This window comes from Lepisosteus oculatus, chromosome 20 (genome assembly GCF_040954835.1).
Source record: "Lepisosteus oculatus isolate fLepOcu1 chromosome 20, fLepOcu1.hap2, whole genome shotgun sequence".
In the NCBI taxonomy this organism is placed as follows: Eukaryota; Metazoa; Chordata; class Actinopteri; order Semionotiformes; family Lepisosteidae; genus Lepisosteus; species Lepisosteus oculatus.
In genome coordinates, this window is record NC_090715.1 from 4,927,656 (window position 1) to 4,943,467 (window position 15,812).

General features: G+C 42.2%; 1 protein-coding gene across 2 annotated transcripts in view; it reads left to right on the plus strand.

The window, feature by feature from the left end:
• Positions 1-15,800, plus strand: part of ccdc102a (coiled-coil domain containing 102A) — a 63,394-nt gene extending 47,594 nt beyond the window's left edge. For both annotated transcript variants that reach the window (XM_069181368.1, XM_069181367.1), the window contains exons 7-9: positions 2,822-2,992; positions 3,904-4,007; positions 10,176-15,800. In XM_069181368.1, the coding sequence (XP_069037469.1) occupies positions 2,822-2,992; positions 3,904-4,007; positions 10,176-10,305 (405 nt within the window). In that variant the 3' untranslated portion in view covers positions 10,306-15,800. The remainder of the gene's footprint in view (positions 1-2,821; positions 2,993-3,903; positions 4,008-10,175) is intronic.
• The last annotated feature ends 12 nt before the right edge of the window (positions 15,801-15,812 follow it).

Below are 15,812 nucleotides of genomic sequence, written 5' to 3' on the forward strand. Positions count from 1 at the left end.
TCAGATCCTGAAAGTGAGGGGCGCACGTCAGGGGAGGGGGGTCATCTCTGTTTGGCTGTGACCTTCAGGAGTTCTCTCTGGGGGTCTGGTCCCCCCCCATCATTCTGCTGCCAGGCACCTAACAGAAATTCTGGAGTTTCTCCGGCTGTAATAGGGCAACGCAGGGCACTTTTTAAAGGTGGCAAGCAGGACTCCTGACACTTTCTCTCTGTAGGTAAGAATAACGTCTGTTTTGATCTACAAATCTGACATCACACTGAGGTTTAGACCAAAAAAACAAGAAAGACCAACAACAGCTACGCAATGGTACTAATAATACTGCACATTTTTCCTTTCCCTTCAGCTTTCAGCCAGGCTTAAGAGCCGAATGAATTGTCACGTTTTTCAGCAAGATGAACTTGCCTTCAAATAAATCTGTCATGTGCCCTTTCTCTCCACATTAGTAAGTGATACGAGAGAAAAGACACCCAATCATTCTCTCTCTTATTTTTCTGTCTGGCCCTCGCTGCCTCTTGTCCCCCGTGATGGCAGGGCGAGTGTCTCTTTATTAATGCATGTGTCTGGGGCTGGGTGTGAGCCATCCGCTCTGCTTAGCTTGGAGTCATGTACTAATTATTCATGACCTGAGTTCCCTCTGCATTCCTCCCCCCCAACACCACCGGTTTGCCAGTGACCATCTGAGTCAGCCCCTTCTGACTCCTTCAGTCTCACTCTGCGTCCCTCCACCTCCTTGTTTTGCAAACGTTTTCAATATGAAGTGGAGCAGAGCCTGCCTCAAGCTTCAGTCAGACAGAGACGTACATTGTGTGAGGTCAGTTCTCAGTTTCATTTATAATGCATAATGCTGCCTCCGTCCCTGCCTAAATGACTGAGCAAGTTAACTGGCATATCAATTATTAACTCTGATACAAAGCAGAGTTAAGACTCTGCCATCCTCTGAGTGTTATGCAGGCACCCGCTGGTCACCATCGACCTGCGGCTTGGAAGCAGAGCACACGTATATTGAAGTCTCTGTGACACATACCCAGCTGCTGTAAGCTCTGTTGATGTGTGTGGGCTCCTCTGTCTGTTCTGACGTATCTGAAGGACCATGTTCCAATTCTGCAGGAGTGCTTGAAGTGTCCCCTTAAAAATAAACTGGGCCAGTGGTGGATGGAAATCCTAGTCAAGAGTGATGGTATAAAATGCCAGTTTTGCCCAGACCAACACTCATCCTCATGTTGAGAAGTTACTGTATATCTCCTTGTCTCGTCTGTATTTAATTTTATGTCCTGGAAATAATCATTTCCCTGCTGGTGATCAGGAAGGCTTAACCCTGTCTCAAATTCTTTAACATCAAAGGTGCTAGGATTCTACTATGTGGTAACCTGTCATTTTTGAAAGTTTAAAGGCGTTTACTTTCATTTCCCTAAACCTCTCTACCTTTACCCTAGACCTTAAAAGCTCCATTTGCTTCATTTTTCTTTTCCTTTTTAAATCCACGCGATTAACACAGATCATCATTAATCTGTACAGAGCTTGGTGTGTCAAGTGTGCAGAGGCTGTACAGATTGATCAGCAGTGTATGAGAAGTGATGTGCAGCAGGGCTCAGTCTGCAGGCATGTGAAGTCTCGTGTTGTCTGCCTGCTGGCATTGTCTACTTGGGGAATTTGCAGAGCTGACATGTCTTTCTATGGCTTTTCTTTATTTGATTAACTACGAACGGACGGAAGTCAAAACGTTGACCGATGGGAACCTAATTCCATACATCTTTGTCAGCCATGACAGCAGATGTCATCAGAATCATAAAGTGGTTTTCTATTGCCTTTCGTTCTTCTGTGAAAACTGTACAGAAGGGGGAAGCTTTGAGAGGAGTATATCCCATTTTCAGTAAAGTAAAGCATCCACTTCTCAGCTTTAATTTATCCTGAAACAAAAGGATGCGTTTCAGTAGGATGTGTCTTCCATTTCAGTCATCTCAAAATTGTCTTCATGGAACAAACTGGACAAACATGTTTTACCTCTTGTGGTGTTGTCTGCCGAGTTGATTGTTGGCTTTCAACCTTAAATGCATATATACATGTACTGTACATAAGAACATAAGAAAGGTTCGAAATAAGAGAAGGCCGTTCAGCCATTTGGGTTGTTTGGTAGGTAATAGTAACTTGATCCAAAGATCTCATCCAGCTGTTTCTTCAATGAGGCCAAAGTCAATCATATGGTTGGGTAGCTTGTTCCATGTTCCCTCACCCCTTTGTGTAAAGATGTGCCTCCTATTCCTGCTTTTAAATGAACTTCCACGCAGTTTCTACTTGTTTGCCAACATCTGTATATAAACAGGTAATGTCAAATTTGTTCAGAGTAGGATTTCAAAGCGCCTGATTGCTAGAGTGGCGTTTTAGTGCAGTACATCACCTCTCTCTGGGCTGCTTTACAAAACAAGGATTGGCAAGGATTTGGGGGGGGGGCTTTTATACGGTCACAATCTACACTTCTGCACCATCTCCCACACAAAATGCTCAAGTGCAGGCAAACTTTCTAAACCTGTCATTCCATAACACGAGAAAAACAGTGCTTGGAAGAGCAGTAAGCGTGAAAAAAAACAGCACCGCTCATGTGCCTGTATGACTAATGTACAGTTCTTCTCTCAATGTAGACAGTTTGACCAACACTGATCCTAAGCAGGCAGTAGTAGTTATCAACTAGTAATGTGCACATGACAGAGAGGAATTAATATCGCTGAAGAACCCTTACTTCCTCTCTGCGTCTTGTGCTGCAGCTGCACAGCGAAGGAGCCTGCTGTTGGCGACTAAACAGCTGCCTTTCACCGTCCCCCTGCAGGAGCTGGCCGACATGCGCCACGTGCACTCCAAGCTGAAGAAGCAGTACCAGGAGAAGATGGCGGAGCTGGCCCATGCCAACCGGAGGGTGGAGCAGCACGAGGGCGAGGTGAAGAAGCTGAGGCTGCGGGTGGAGGAGCTGAAGAAGGAGCTGGCACAGGCCGAGGACGAGGTGAGCCCGCCAGGACCTGGGCCACATCCAGCCTGCATTACGGGTCCATGGTCGAGTATTGGACAACGTGCCAGTGAGGTCCATGGAGAATAGGTTCTAAAATTAGGTTTGCCATTGTTTTAGGATACTAAAGCCCAAAGCCCTAAAGTGTACTGAAATTTTACATGGCAAAGTGTCTCTCATGGCTCATTGGGCACAGATATGTACTTCCTGACATGTTTAATAGTGAGAAGGCGGGTTTGTTGATCGATTGTTCCCTGTGCTGGTGAGCGCAAAGCATGTCTTTTCTTTAAAAAGTTCAAAGTGTGATAGCTGAATTTAATTAAAATTTGAATGTGTTGAATAAGAATCAATGAAAACACCTGTTTAGAAAAAAAAACGTGATTTTAAGTAATTCAACAACAGTAAAAGATAAGACCACACCCCACTTGAGTGTTGAAGATGGCCGGGTTGCTGTCAATATAACTCGAGGAAGCTTGTTAATGAGAGAAGTTGCCAAGACAATGAGATTTTCTGCCTCAACCGTCAGCAGACTAAACCTGGAAAAGCAGGAAGCTGGCTCTGTAAGGGACCAGCTTTCCGGAAGTCAATTTTTATATTATTTTTCCATGTACACAGTGTATAACATTTTATTATGAAAGCATCTCATGATTATTTGATCTGTATATTAATTTACATTTTCAAATTTTGATTAATATAAATTATTAAAATATTTGCTAAAATCCCTCTGAGTATAGCATTTCAGTTTTGCATATATATATATAAAAGAGCTAGATCTCTGTGGTGCCAGTATAGCATTATCAAGCAGTGGTAAATGTACAGTGTATAAAGGTGTAGAGGTTGCTAAACAGAGTGGGAGTGTTTGTAGAAAGATGCCCCTGTGCCCTCCATCATGTTTTTGTGTGTTTCAGCTTGACGAGGCTCATAATCAGACCAGAAAGCTGCAGAGGTCTTTGGACGAGCAGGTAGAACAGACTGAGAACCTGCAGGTCCAGCTGGAGCACCTTCAATCCAGGTAAACCAGCACGCTCCTTGCAGGCGACATGTTTTACATCAGTGATGGATGTATAAGCTGTGCGTTTTTCTGCCATTACAGGTTTGCATAGTTTTAAAGCGGTTATTCTTACAATAGAATCACCAGTCACTGAAATATTTTACTGTGCCTTTCTTTCTAAAGAAACTACAGTTGCTGTAATGCATTGTGACGCGTCCCCAGAGCTCATCTGAACCCAGACTTTAATAGACATGGTGGCCATTGTGCTTGTCAGTTGCTTGACTGCTCTCCACCTCTGCTCATGACAGTCTGTCACCTGAAGTCCCAGCTCCAGTTCCTGCCATGTGACGTGACTTGAGCTCATCTCCTGACCTTCTCTCAACAGAACCCAGCTTTATTATCATTCCCTCTCCATTCCATCGCCGTCCATCAGCCAATATCACGAGGGCCCTCCCTTTTGCTAGCCACTGAAGTGCTAGTTACCGTAGTAACGGAGAGATGTTGTCCCACCTTAAAGCTCTAAAGAATGTTTCACTGTGCTAAAAGCACAGCTCCTGAAGAGAAATCTCACATGTGTCAATGCTTAGGATTCTTTAGAAAGCAAGAGGCTATGATTCAGGTTTTTATAATTAAGTGCTTCAGTTCTCATCTTCCCCACTTTTATTTGGCGACGGCAGAGATGAATGACCGAGGCAGTGATTTTAAAATTGAAATCCATTAATAGACTACACCCAGTCTTATCCACAACACAGTTTAACCCAATACAGCTGTGCTGTATTAATTGACTGTAGGTGACATTGAATTCTAAAACAGAGTTATCCAGCACTCTGCAGCGCTTTCTGTGAAACTGTTTGCTAGTGCCCCTTTCCTTGAAATTCCAATTACTGTTTAAAGTATGATCCATATTGTTAATGGAAAAAGCGAGAATAATGTCTCTTGACTTTGACTTTTGTAGCAGGGTTGTATAACTCACATTTCTTTTGAGCCTGTGTCTTTGTTTTTCCATGTCTTCCTGATTTTTAATAACTAAAATGAGCTATTCTTATTGACGAGATTTCAAAAGACCTCGTTTTAGATCATAATTGCTCATTGAAAAAAATACCGGTTAAAGCTGTAGTCATCTTTCTGTTCTTTATAGCCAAACGAGACAGATGTTTAAGCAGAATTGGCTTAATCTGTTTCATTTTGGGCACGTTGCTGGCTGTTGTTCGGCCTTTTTTCCAGGCTACAGTGTATGCAGATATGGAATTGTGGTGAAGCATGTGTTTAAGGCTTCTACGGGATTCTTGGTTATCTCTCGTCCCATTGGTGAGGATCATTGTGAAATGATAGGAGGACTGAATTATTTACTGACTGACATGGCTAGGTTGCATCAGGGTTGATTACAGCAGATGGCTGTTAGGAATTTCAGTCCTGGTGTTAGTTTCTGTGCAGCTAATAATTTTGCAAAAGGCTGGTTATAGACGCAACTCAATGGCCAATTCCTTAACTGAGTGGCTACCCCCTCCCCCTCGTTCTCCCACATATGAAACAAGGAGATGGGCGGCAGTGAAATTTGGAGAATGCCTGCAGAGATGTGCCACTGCCATTCCGGAAGGCTGTATTATTCAGCTAGAATACTCATTCTGTCACATAGTTCTTAAAATAGTCAGACACTTCTCAAAATGAAAAACTTCATCTATAAGTGCTGCACTCATGCTATTAATCACTAGCATTTACATGAAGAACAAGCAAATTACTGGTCCACAAACTGGCTATGGCTTAGAGGATCATTAGAGAGCACAGAACTGAATAAGGGAGAGAAATGAACCCCAGCTGCATTTGTAACACTTAATCTGGATGTTGACTTAATTAACCCATTAAAAATATTCACAAGGCATTTATCTCTATAGAACTTTGATGGTATAATTTGACTATTATGAAAATAAGTTTTGCGTTATTGGCATTTATGCTAAGGGCTAACTCGTGTGTCTTGCAACCAGACCTACTGAAAAGACAACCGTGTTTCTGTATAACTGGAAATAACCTTGAAGGAAAAATGTGTCTGCAGATGGGAAAGGCTGACGACCACCTCTGGCTCCTGCGATTTGCTGAAGAGCCCAACTCCCGGGCTGCCTCAGTATATCTGCACTGTCAGTCCCTGCCTGCACTCCCACCTTTATCTTCAGTGTCCTCTGCTCCTGCTGCTCCCTTATCTTGTATTTCAAGCAACGCTGAGGGAAAGCGCAGAAAGGAAGACAGTTTTCTTCAGTGAGAGTGGATGCCAAAAAACGCTTTTCCATAACTATCATTCACACTGCCTAGCGTTAAAGACATGGACAGTTTGAGAGATATCATATTGCCAATGTGTCTCTTTCACTTCAAACTCTTGCCACTGTAACTGTCCTTTAAAAGATAAATGAAATGACAAAATACCCCCAAATGCACTTAAACTTCAGTTTCCACTGTTTCTTTGTGAAACCTGCTGTTCACTCATCTGCCTGTGGAATTAGAAGCTCCAGATTCTGGGCTCTTAGTATTGATAATTTAATAACAAATCCTTGGCTACCTAAAGCATGTACAGTAAATAAGTTTGTTTCCAGGGCAGGGGACGAGCTCTGGCCTTAACCCTGAAGCTCTGTGCTGGTTTTCTGGCAGAGAGTTGTTGTCGGCTTTGCAGTCTGTCCTCTTGTGATTCGACAGTCCTGCCTCTGTGCTGAGACGAGACCTGGGTGTGTCTTGGCTCGTTTACTCCCTTCAGGAGAGTGCACTATTGAATGAGGCTTTATATTTTTTCACACTTGGGAGAAAATCATTTTATGACCCTACAAGCTCATTTCTGAATCAGTCTGAGGAAGGATATGAAGGCATGAGGAGGAGGAGCCAAGGGCAGTTTGAGAACACAACCTTAGTTCTCTTCCAGCCCCTCTTCTTTGATCAGGGTCCGGATCGATCTGCTCACAGTCTCCAGCCTGCTTATTTCCATGCAGACTAGGGATACTTTTAGTATTGATGCAGAAACCTTTTTAGATTTGTTTTTCTTTCCTAGAAAAAAAGAAGTGTACAGCAAATAACAGCAGCACTTTAAATAGGGAATTACATTAAATAGGAAATTGTATTTCTCATTTCATGTGTCCAGTGTCTAAAGCAGCAGTTTTATAGGGGTGCTGTGGCCACTGTCCTGAAGCCTTCATTGATCTCCGTGTGTCAGTTATTGAGAAATATTCACCTCAAGTAATATACAGCCGAGCTCACTGAGGAAACAATAGAGCATTTGGCTCTTTTTTGGTGGATATTATAGATAGAACTGCCTCAATAAATTCTAGCCTTGGCTAAAGCAGTAGACTTTGAAGAGACTTCTTATTCACTAGCAACTTTAATATATACGCTTGTGTTTATCCAGGATGTAACTTGGGGACATAAAATCATGGCAGTTATACAGCTCTTTTTGGAATGGCCTCATGCAAATAAAGCCAGTTCAATGAATCACAGGCTTCTAAAGATGGAAATTTTGTGTGTGGGCGCATGATCAGGAGAATGTTAACTGCTTCCAAATGCCCTCATGCTTAGCTGTGAAGTAAGAAAGAGGGGTAAAGTTTAGTTCTTTATCGATTTAACTCCAGAATTCAATTGAAACCCAGTTCACTCACCAGAAGGTCACAGAGGGATGAAGTTGCTCTTTATACTACAGTGCCATTTGCTTATTTAACAAATTAAAAACATCTGATTAGCATTATAAAGCTAAACAAAAGGAGGTGGTGTATTTAGTTATTTTGGGGGGGATGCCCTTTTAAGCAAACAAGATGGAGATCATTTTGATGTAGCCAGTGTTGTCTTAATCGATCACGAAAAGCAGTGACCCGATTTTCTAGTTGAATTTTAGGTGAGAGCTCCACTTGTCAAAGCTGTTAAACTTGATGACGTAGAGGGACAGAATGCTGGAAGATACTCGGCGCTTGTGCTGTTCAAATGAGCATCTGAGCTAAAGCTCTCTGAGACCGTGTTGTGTTTCTAAGAAATATTGTGAAATGAGAAACAACAAGGGAGTTTGAGTTGTATTTCTTTTGTTAGAGCGATTTGAAAATAAATCCATATTTGAAACAGGATGCTGGGGCAGTGAGCAATTGTCAGAAGAGTCTTGGATTTCAAGAGAGCTGATATTGTCAATAAATAGAAGCTGCATTTTCTATTGGTCAGTTGTCTCTCCACCTGTCCTTGCTGAATAAGAGTGAACATTTTCCAAAGCTTGGGAGCTGTGGTTTTTCATTTTCCTTCTTTTTCTATACAGCAACATGATATCCAAATTGCCCTGGCTCCTACATAAATTCCTGACAAACTTTTTGCAATTTTTCTTGCCTGTGGAGAAGATTTATGGCCATTCACCTTAATATGACCTAGCTAAGTGTCTGGGCTCAATATAAAAGCTTTTAGTGAGCGGGTGACTATGGTCAAAACACCATTATATGTAATTCAGCACCATTAAAAGCTCCAAATTCTCGTCAGCTTACCCAGTGCTCATTGAGGGAGGATATGATCATCTTCATATAGCTACTGTGCCGGGGGTCTGTGGGTTGGATACAGTTTCTGGCTGCAGGAGATGAATGCTTTCAATGCTCTCTGATGACAAAGGGCCAAAGTATAAGCCTTTTGTTAACCCCTTAATGCAGTGGCTGTGCTGCGTCTGTTTTCAGCTAAGAGAACTGCATCAATTTGGAGTTTTCATCCTGGATAATTTGACTTTTCAAATTTCTTTGACCATGTAGTACACCCATTGTTCCTCCATGTTCCATTTAGAAATATACAGATATAATATAAATAAGAAGAGAATAATAGGGAATGGGGATTGTCATCCTTGTCTTACGATTCTTGCAGATTTTCACAAAGCTGTCCACACTGTCCTGTTTTTTGGGGGGGAGGTTGAGATTTGTTTTTTCCTTTCCAGGACCGGATTTCATTTCTTCATTTTAGGTCTTTGCATCAGTCATTCCTGGTTATGCAGGGCCTGACTGGCAAGCGCGCTGAGGCTGGATGCCTGGTTCGATCGCGTTTCACACTTTGCTCTCAGGTGTCTGCAGAAGATGCATCATGTTCTCTGTTAAATAAATTAGACCAGACCTAATCAAATAAAGACGGTGAACGGACGCGCTGCACTGTAGGACTTCAAAGTACACCGCGAACCTGACAGTCCGCATTGCTTTTCTCAAGGCCTTTGCAGGTCTGGGACTAGGTATAAGGCTGCGGTCATTCGTAGAATCTGCCACAGATTTTATTTGGAAGCTCTGCGTTCAAAGTTAACAATTAAAAAAAAATGCTGCTACGATTGGGTGAAGAAATCACTTTGTAAATCATTCAAGTAGTAAAAAGGTGAATGAATAGATGTTTTTTCAACCCATCTGTAAGATACACATGTAAAACTATAGAATCCAGTGTTCCAGTGCCTTTGCTCCAATAATACACAAATGGAACAGAAGCAGGGATGTAACAAGGAAAGACTGAAAAGGAAATAACCGGATTCTGACGGCATATCTCAGATTATAAATAAATAACTTTGCAAATGCTCCAAATGCCATTGCCTTGCCCTGGGCTGTGTTCTAAACTGTGTGTGTATAATTTATCACCTTTCAGCCAGCACTGTAAAATCTGCACAAAAGGGAAAAGCTTTGGGAAGCAAGGCGATATCTCATTCTTCTTATAAACGCGTATTTACCTTGATGACTGATAAGTGTACGTCGTTATAATTTGCACATAAAGTCTTGTTTGAGGAATCATTCTCTGCAGGTAGGGTTATTCACTTGTAAATTATGACATATGACACTTAGGGCTACGAATGGGAAATTTGGTACTAAGAATCAAGCGCTTTCAAATGCTTTTTTGTTGTTTTGTCATTGCTGTCCCAGGTGTATTTTAATCTGTGATCATATGCATGTGTGTACAATGTAAATATAAGATGCATTTATCAAAGTCTGCTCCCAAACTTGAATTTGAACTGTCTAGCCACAGAACAGTAGATTGCAATATCAATAGGTAATACTGATACCTCCACTAAAGCACGATGACTCCCAGTAAGAGGCTGTGTTTTGTGGCTTTGTGAAATTGGCAGCTAACTGAGTGGTCCTGAGATTAGCTCCGGACGGACTGCTGTCCTCCGAGCCTCTGCTGCTTCCTGGTGTTTCTCATCTCTCGGCTGGCCCCGGTTGTTGTTTTCACCAGGCTGCGGCGACAGGTGAACCCCAGCCTCTTTGGAAAGATGAGGAGCTCCCTCTTCAGCCCCGAGGAGCCCGACGAGCTGCCCAGCGACCCGGACGAGGAAGAGGAGGCCCTGCAGATCCAGATTCCCTAGGAGAGAATCCGAGCAGCGGGAAGATAGGCAGGCGGAGGACCGGCGACCACAGCAGACGTGGCTAGCCCAGGTCTGTGTCGAACAAGCACACACTGCGCTTATTGTAGCCTTTAGCCTCACAGACACCCACAGGATCACCAGCACTGGGGCAGGAGGACTTTTTGTCTCCAAGACCCCAGTCCTAGAGGATCGGTGGCCAGAGAAGATCTGAGCTCTGCTGCCGGAGTGCCGATTCCAGAGCTCGGCTGTTGCAGAGGAAGAGCATTGCCCTGCCAGGGGCGGGGGGTCCATCTTCTCTTCTTAGCTACTCACTTCACTCCTAAGACTCTTGTGGGCCTTTCTGCTTACTTGGCTCCCTGGATCGTCTTTCTTTCTCCACTTCGGCACGGCTGGGGGAAGAGTTCTCTCTCCTTTCTTTTGTTTGTCCAAAAACTGTGAGGATGCCTGAAAATGTAAAAATGCTTGTGAGGGAATTTTAAAGAAGGCTCACAGTGTGCCCCCCCCACACCACCAAGCCTCACTCCCTTCATTTGACACGGGGACATTGGACTTGATTCTGCAGCGCCCCCTTGAGGAGAACGCCCGTCTTGCAACTCCGCACGTGTTTTTGTCATCACCAGGTTCTCTCAGGGGAATATTGGAAACAGTCAGATACAAGTATAATACGAGCAGCTCGCGTTTCAACAGATTTCAAATTTCCTAAACTTACAAAAAAAATGTAATCAAAAGAACGGGCAGACGTCTGAAGAAATGACGCGATATCCAAAAGCAATAAGACAATTCCTTCCCCCAGACACTGTAGTTAAAGCCATTCCTGGGGACCAAGCTATTTGCAATGGTTATAGCTGAAATTATTTATCTTTTTTTTTTTAATGAATTGTACTACATTTTTCTATTTAGCTTCATAAATATTGTATGTTAGCTGGTTTGTGTAGTACTGTAAAGTGCTGGTGTTATCTGCCGGGGGTGCTCTGATGCTCTGAAGCTGTGGTGTGACATCACTGAGGTCTTGCTAGGGGGGTCAGTGCCACACCCTTTTCAAGCACGTTTGTTTGTGCTAATTGTAGGGAATAGTACAATAGCTTTCTAAAAGTGCATTGTTTATGTAAACCATCCAGGCCAGGCAAGTTAGACCTGGTGAAGCGGATTTTATAGGGAGAGAAACTCTCTTCAGTATGGTTGTGGAGCAGGTTATCAAGTCCCCTCAGTCGCCAATGTGGAAAATGTCATCTCTGGTCTGGGAAGCAGGGTCATTGGCGACAGACCTCTTCACGCGATGGACGTTGCTATGGAAACGAACCAAAAAATCAGGCCAAGGAGGGCAGTGGAAAGCTTGAGAATCATCAAGAGCTGTCGTACTTTAAGATTTTCTTTAATGTATGTGGAAGTGATTTCTAAAGGACTCTAATTGGAATTGCCTTTTTTTCCTGTGGCAAAGATGGGCTGTTTTTCTCCTTTTTGTGATGTTTGTTTGTTGTTGGCCTTGTAATTTCCCCATCAGTGGTCGTCCAGCTGCTGTTGCAGCTGTGATCTCTCCTGTCGATTGTGTCCTACTAGGCAGTGGGTGCTATCCCACACCCTCTGGGGTGAAAGTCGCAGGGAGAGCGACTGTCAGCAGACTCCTTGTTCTTACCTCAGCCAGGCCGCTGGCACTGCAGTCGCACCCTGCCAGGCAGGTTGTAGGACAAAGAAGAGAATTCAGAGAAGTTATTCCCTAGTTTGTTTGTGCATTTTTCATCCTCTCCTAGTAAGTCTCTGGCTGTGGTCCCTCTAGGTGCTATTTTTTGCTCTCAGCTTTTTCAGTGGGGGTCACAACTGATAAGAGTGCTGTGTGTCATTCTCTTTAAGGCTTTTTCAGGCTGTGCTCAGTGTCTATGACAACGACGTCTTTCAGACACATTCTAGACTTTGACATTTCATGGGGTGCAGAATCACTACAAAGCCAGAAGCTACAAGGAACTCCAATCCCATAGCTGTTCAAGTTCACAAAGCTTTCATGTCCAGTCAGCATTTGTACTAAATTAATGGGCGAATGTTTTCCTTCTAAGGAATTAGAGGAGATGTGTTTTTACTCAGAGTACACAGGGAGTATGAAGCATCAGACCTGCTGGTCCTTGTTATAAGCACCATCAGTAAAAGAGCTTCAAATGAAGAAGAACTGGGGACCAGTCCCAGCTTTTCCAATTCTGTCTAGAAACCTTTCCTTCTTTAATGGACAGTTTGAGTGGGAGAAAACTGTTGCTGATCTTCACCCTGGACTCAAGGGCCAGGCTAACTCCCACCAGCTCTCTCCTGAACTGAATGAAATAATGTTGAAGATTTTAAGGAAAGCAAAGTGAATGAGTAAAATGAGAAAAAAGAAGTTGAAAAAGAAAATGGATATAGAAGAACCTACAGAAGGAGTTGGGATCCCCATTACCAATTCAGTCATCCTGTGGGTCATCCGCTGTGCAATTCGAGGTCAGCTTTCAGTTTCACAGTTGGTCACTTTCTAAGAAAAGCAATAATAAAAGCTGACCCCTCCGTTTGTCCGGTAGAAAATCTTTCCATTTCCCTGAATCTTCTTTGTAGGAGTCCTAATGCTGTTGTTTCATTAAAAGGTGAGGGTTCTTGTGGCTTTGTGAACGGAGCACTTTATAGGCCACAATGGAGGACTTGTATAGTTACACAGCATGGAGCAATGGGATCCCTCTGCGGACATAAGAAAATCTCAGGAGAAGCTGCATCTGCTTCCTCATGGCCATGCCAATGGCTAACCCATTTTCTTCTCCTCAGTCCACTGGTACAGATACTCACAAGGACGGGCAGTACGAGATGACAGATTAGGCAGCAGGAGTTGAGAGACTGCTGGCAACCCAAACTGATAGGAAGAAACTGAAATGAGATTTTCAGTTGTGTGTGCGGTTAAATGAAAAAAACAAGTGACAAGCTCCACTTCTTGTGGTAAAAATAAGCAAGGATTGCTGAAGTACATCGATATAAGTCGTGATGGTTTAAATGGTTCCCTGAATCTTCCAAGTCAGACTTCATCACATCATATTACTCAGAATGTGTCACTGTGCACAATTGAGCTCTTATTTACACCTGTGGTTCATCTCCCCCTTCCTCCCAGATTCAAGGTTGGTGGTATTTTTGATTTGTCCCTTGGTGGCTGTTTTGATACATTTTGGGGAAGGTCCAAGCTTTAGAACTGGACCTGAATCCACCAAGATAATTATAAGACAAGAAGCTGCGATTTGAAAAGTTGAATGTTTTCATTGTTACTGTTAATATTTACATAGCTCTTCTTTATTTTAATAAATTCCTTTTGTAGGTTTGTACTTAAAAAAAGGGTGTAAAAGATACGTTTTACCAAGTCCTGTTTATTTATATTTTAGCCCTGGATCTCCTCAGTGGATCTTGAAATGCTGAGTATTTTATTTTATACATAGTTGGGGTGTGCTTTTTGTAAAATGTGCTCTTGAAAGGGAATCCTTTGTGTCAGCAAAGCAGGTTCTGGGAAATTTGCAAGCTCACAGGTGCTGGAGCACAGTGTGGTCTTGGGATTATTGTGGAAGCTGAAAGCCAAAACTGGGGTTCTGTCAAAATTTGGAATGTTTCAAGATGCTCTCCGATCCTGGTGTCCAGCATATGATTCTGTATTTAATCCTTCAACAGAAAATGAAATCAAAATGCTTTTGTTTGGTTGAGAGCTAATAGTTTTCTTTAACCATCAAGAAGGAGCTCTCTGTGTATTTTTCAGTAGTGCTTTTTGAGTGGTTTGACGAGTACAATGTTTTCCAACAAAATAAGACCCTAACTCATCCCATTTCATGTACCACATGGTGCTTATTTCTTAGACATACTGTAGCACGTTTTATGAGATCATCTCAAGGCTTTTTAAAATAACAAAACAAAGTCTAAACATTAGATGCACTTTGTACTATATTAAACACCAAAATTAGCAGAATTCCCAATACGGGCATTACAGGTAAAATAGCACAGTTACATTTTGTAACATTGACCATAAGGCAGTTTAAGCAAGAGTCTGAATACAGATAAATGGACACCCCTGGCTTTTTTCCCACAAGTTGTCTTTCTAAATGATGACATCAGATCTTGGGTCTACTCACCCAGTGCATTCCCTAGACGTGTGAAGTCCTGCTTTATGCCATGCTTTATCCCTGGTGTCCCAGTGTTTAACAGAAGCATTGTTTAATTGATTACTTTCTAACCCCAGAATGGTCATTTATTGCATTACAGGCTAGTGTTTTGGGAAAAATATTTTTTTTAATATAATTTGATCCATTACATGTAAAAGTTACTTGTGGTAAGGGATTACTTTTTAAAATGAATAAGATGGGGGGGGGGATTATTGTAAAAAGTCATCTGTAATATCAGTGTATGTCTATGTGAATTGTTAATTTAATATAATCCCTTGTATACATTACAAGTGTAGTGGATTACATTTTAAAGTTACTTTGCCCAGCACTGGTCTTGTACCACAGGTCACTAACTTGTTAAAAACGGACATGCTAAGACACTTCATACATCTTCAGTTTTGGCTCAAATCAGCGTTTTTAAAGCAGTGCTTCATTAGATGCACTGTCTTTGTTTCCATTCCACGGCTATTGACAACCAGTGCCAGAATTTGTACCTGGAGGGATATTTGTAGCAGGTAAAGCTGCAAAAGAAAGATGATCCAAAAAGAAGGTGATCTTTAGGCTCTGTAGGTGACACTTATACATTTATAAGCAGCATGTGGCTTAATCATTCCTCAAACTTTTGAAAGGTTTCTGTCATTAGTTTTGAGCGACTGACATTTTGCTTCTGCTGGGGTGCATGCAGAGAGGGCCTGAACACCGTGATTTAACCTCTTGTCACTTGATTTCAATAATTTCAATTATTTGGCCTTCCCTACTGGAAGACTGCTGTGTAGAATATCCTTAAATGAGTGTGTAATGGCCTCATGTGCTATTATTTCAGTCCTGTTCCAAGGACTGCAAAATGGTAAAATTAACACTTGTAGAATCCTATTCCTTCTCCTAATCTCCATGTGCTTTTTAGGAATCTTTTCAAAAGCACCAGGCAGTACCTTGGAGATTGTTTTGTAGCCCTTTTGCTGAAGGATAGAATCACCACTTACAAAGCTTAGGCTAAAGAACCAGGAAGTCTATAATCATTGCCTCTTAAGTGTTCTTTTTTTTTTTTCAACCTGGGCAGGTGCTATTTTCCCCTCTTCATACGGTAATTGCCCCCACCCCTCCATTTTGGAGTACAAATATTGTTAGTTAATTCTTTTAGTTAACTGAGTTAGTTAACTGAGCTTTTAACGAAAAGACCTGTTTTCCTGACACAAGCTTTCCTTTTTACAGAGCGTGATACTAAAAATTACTAATCCCTTATACTATGGTGTGTTACATACAGTACCTTTGGGGAAAAAATATATTTTTACAATTTTTACATGGTGTTTTGAATTCATGTATCATTCTCTAAATAAAAATCATGTCCCTGAATCACAGTAGTCT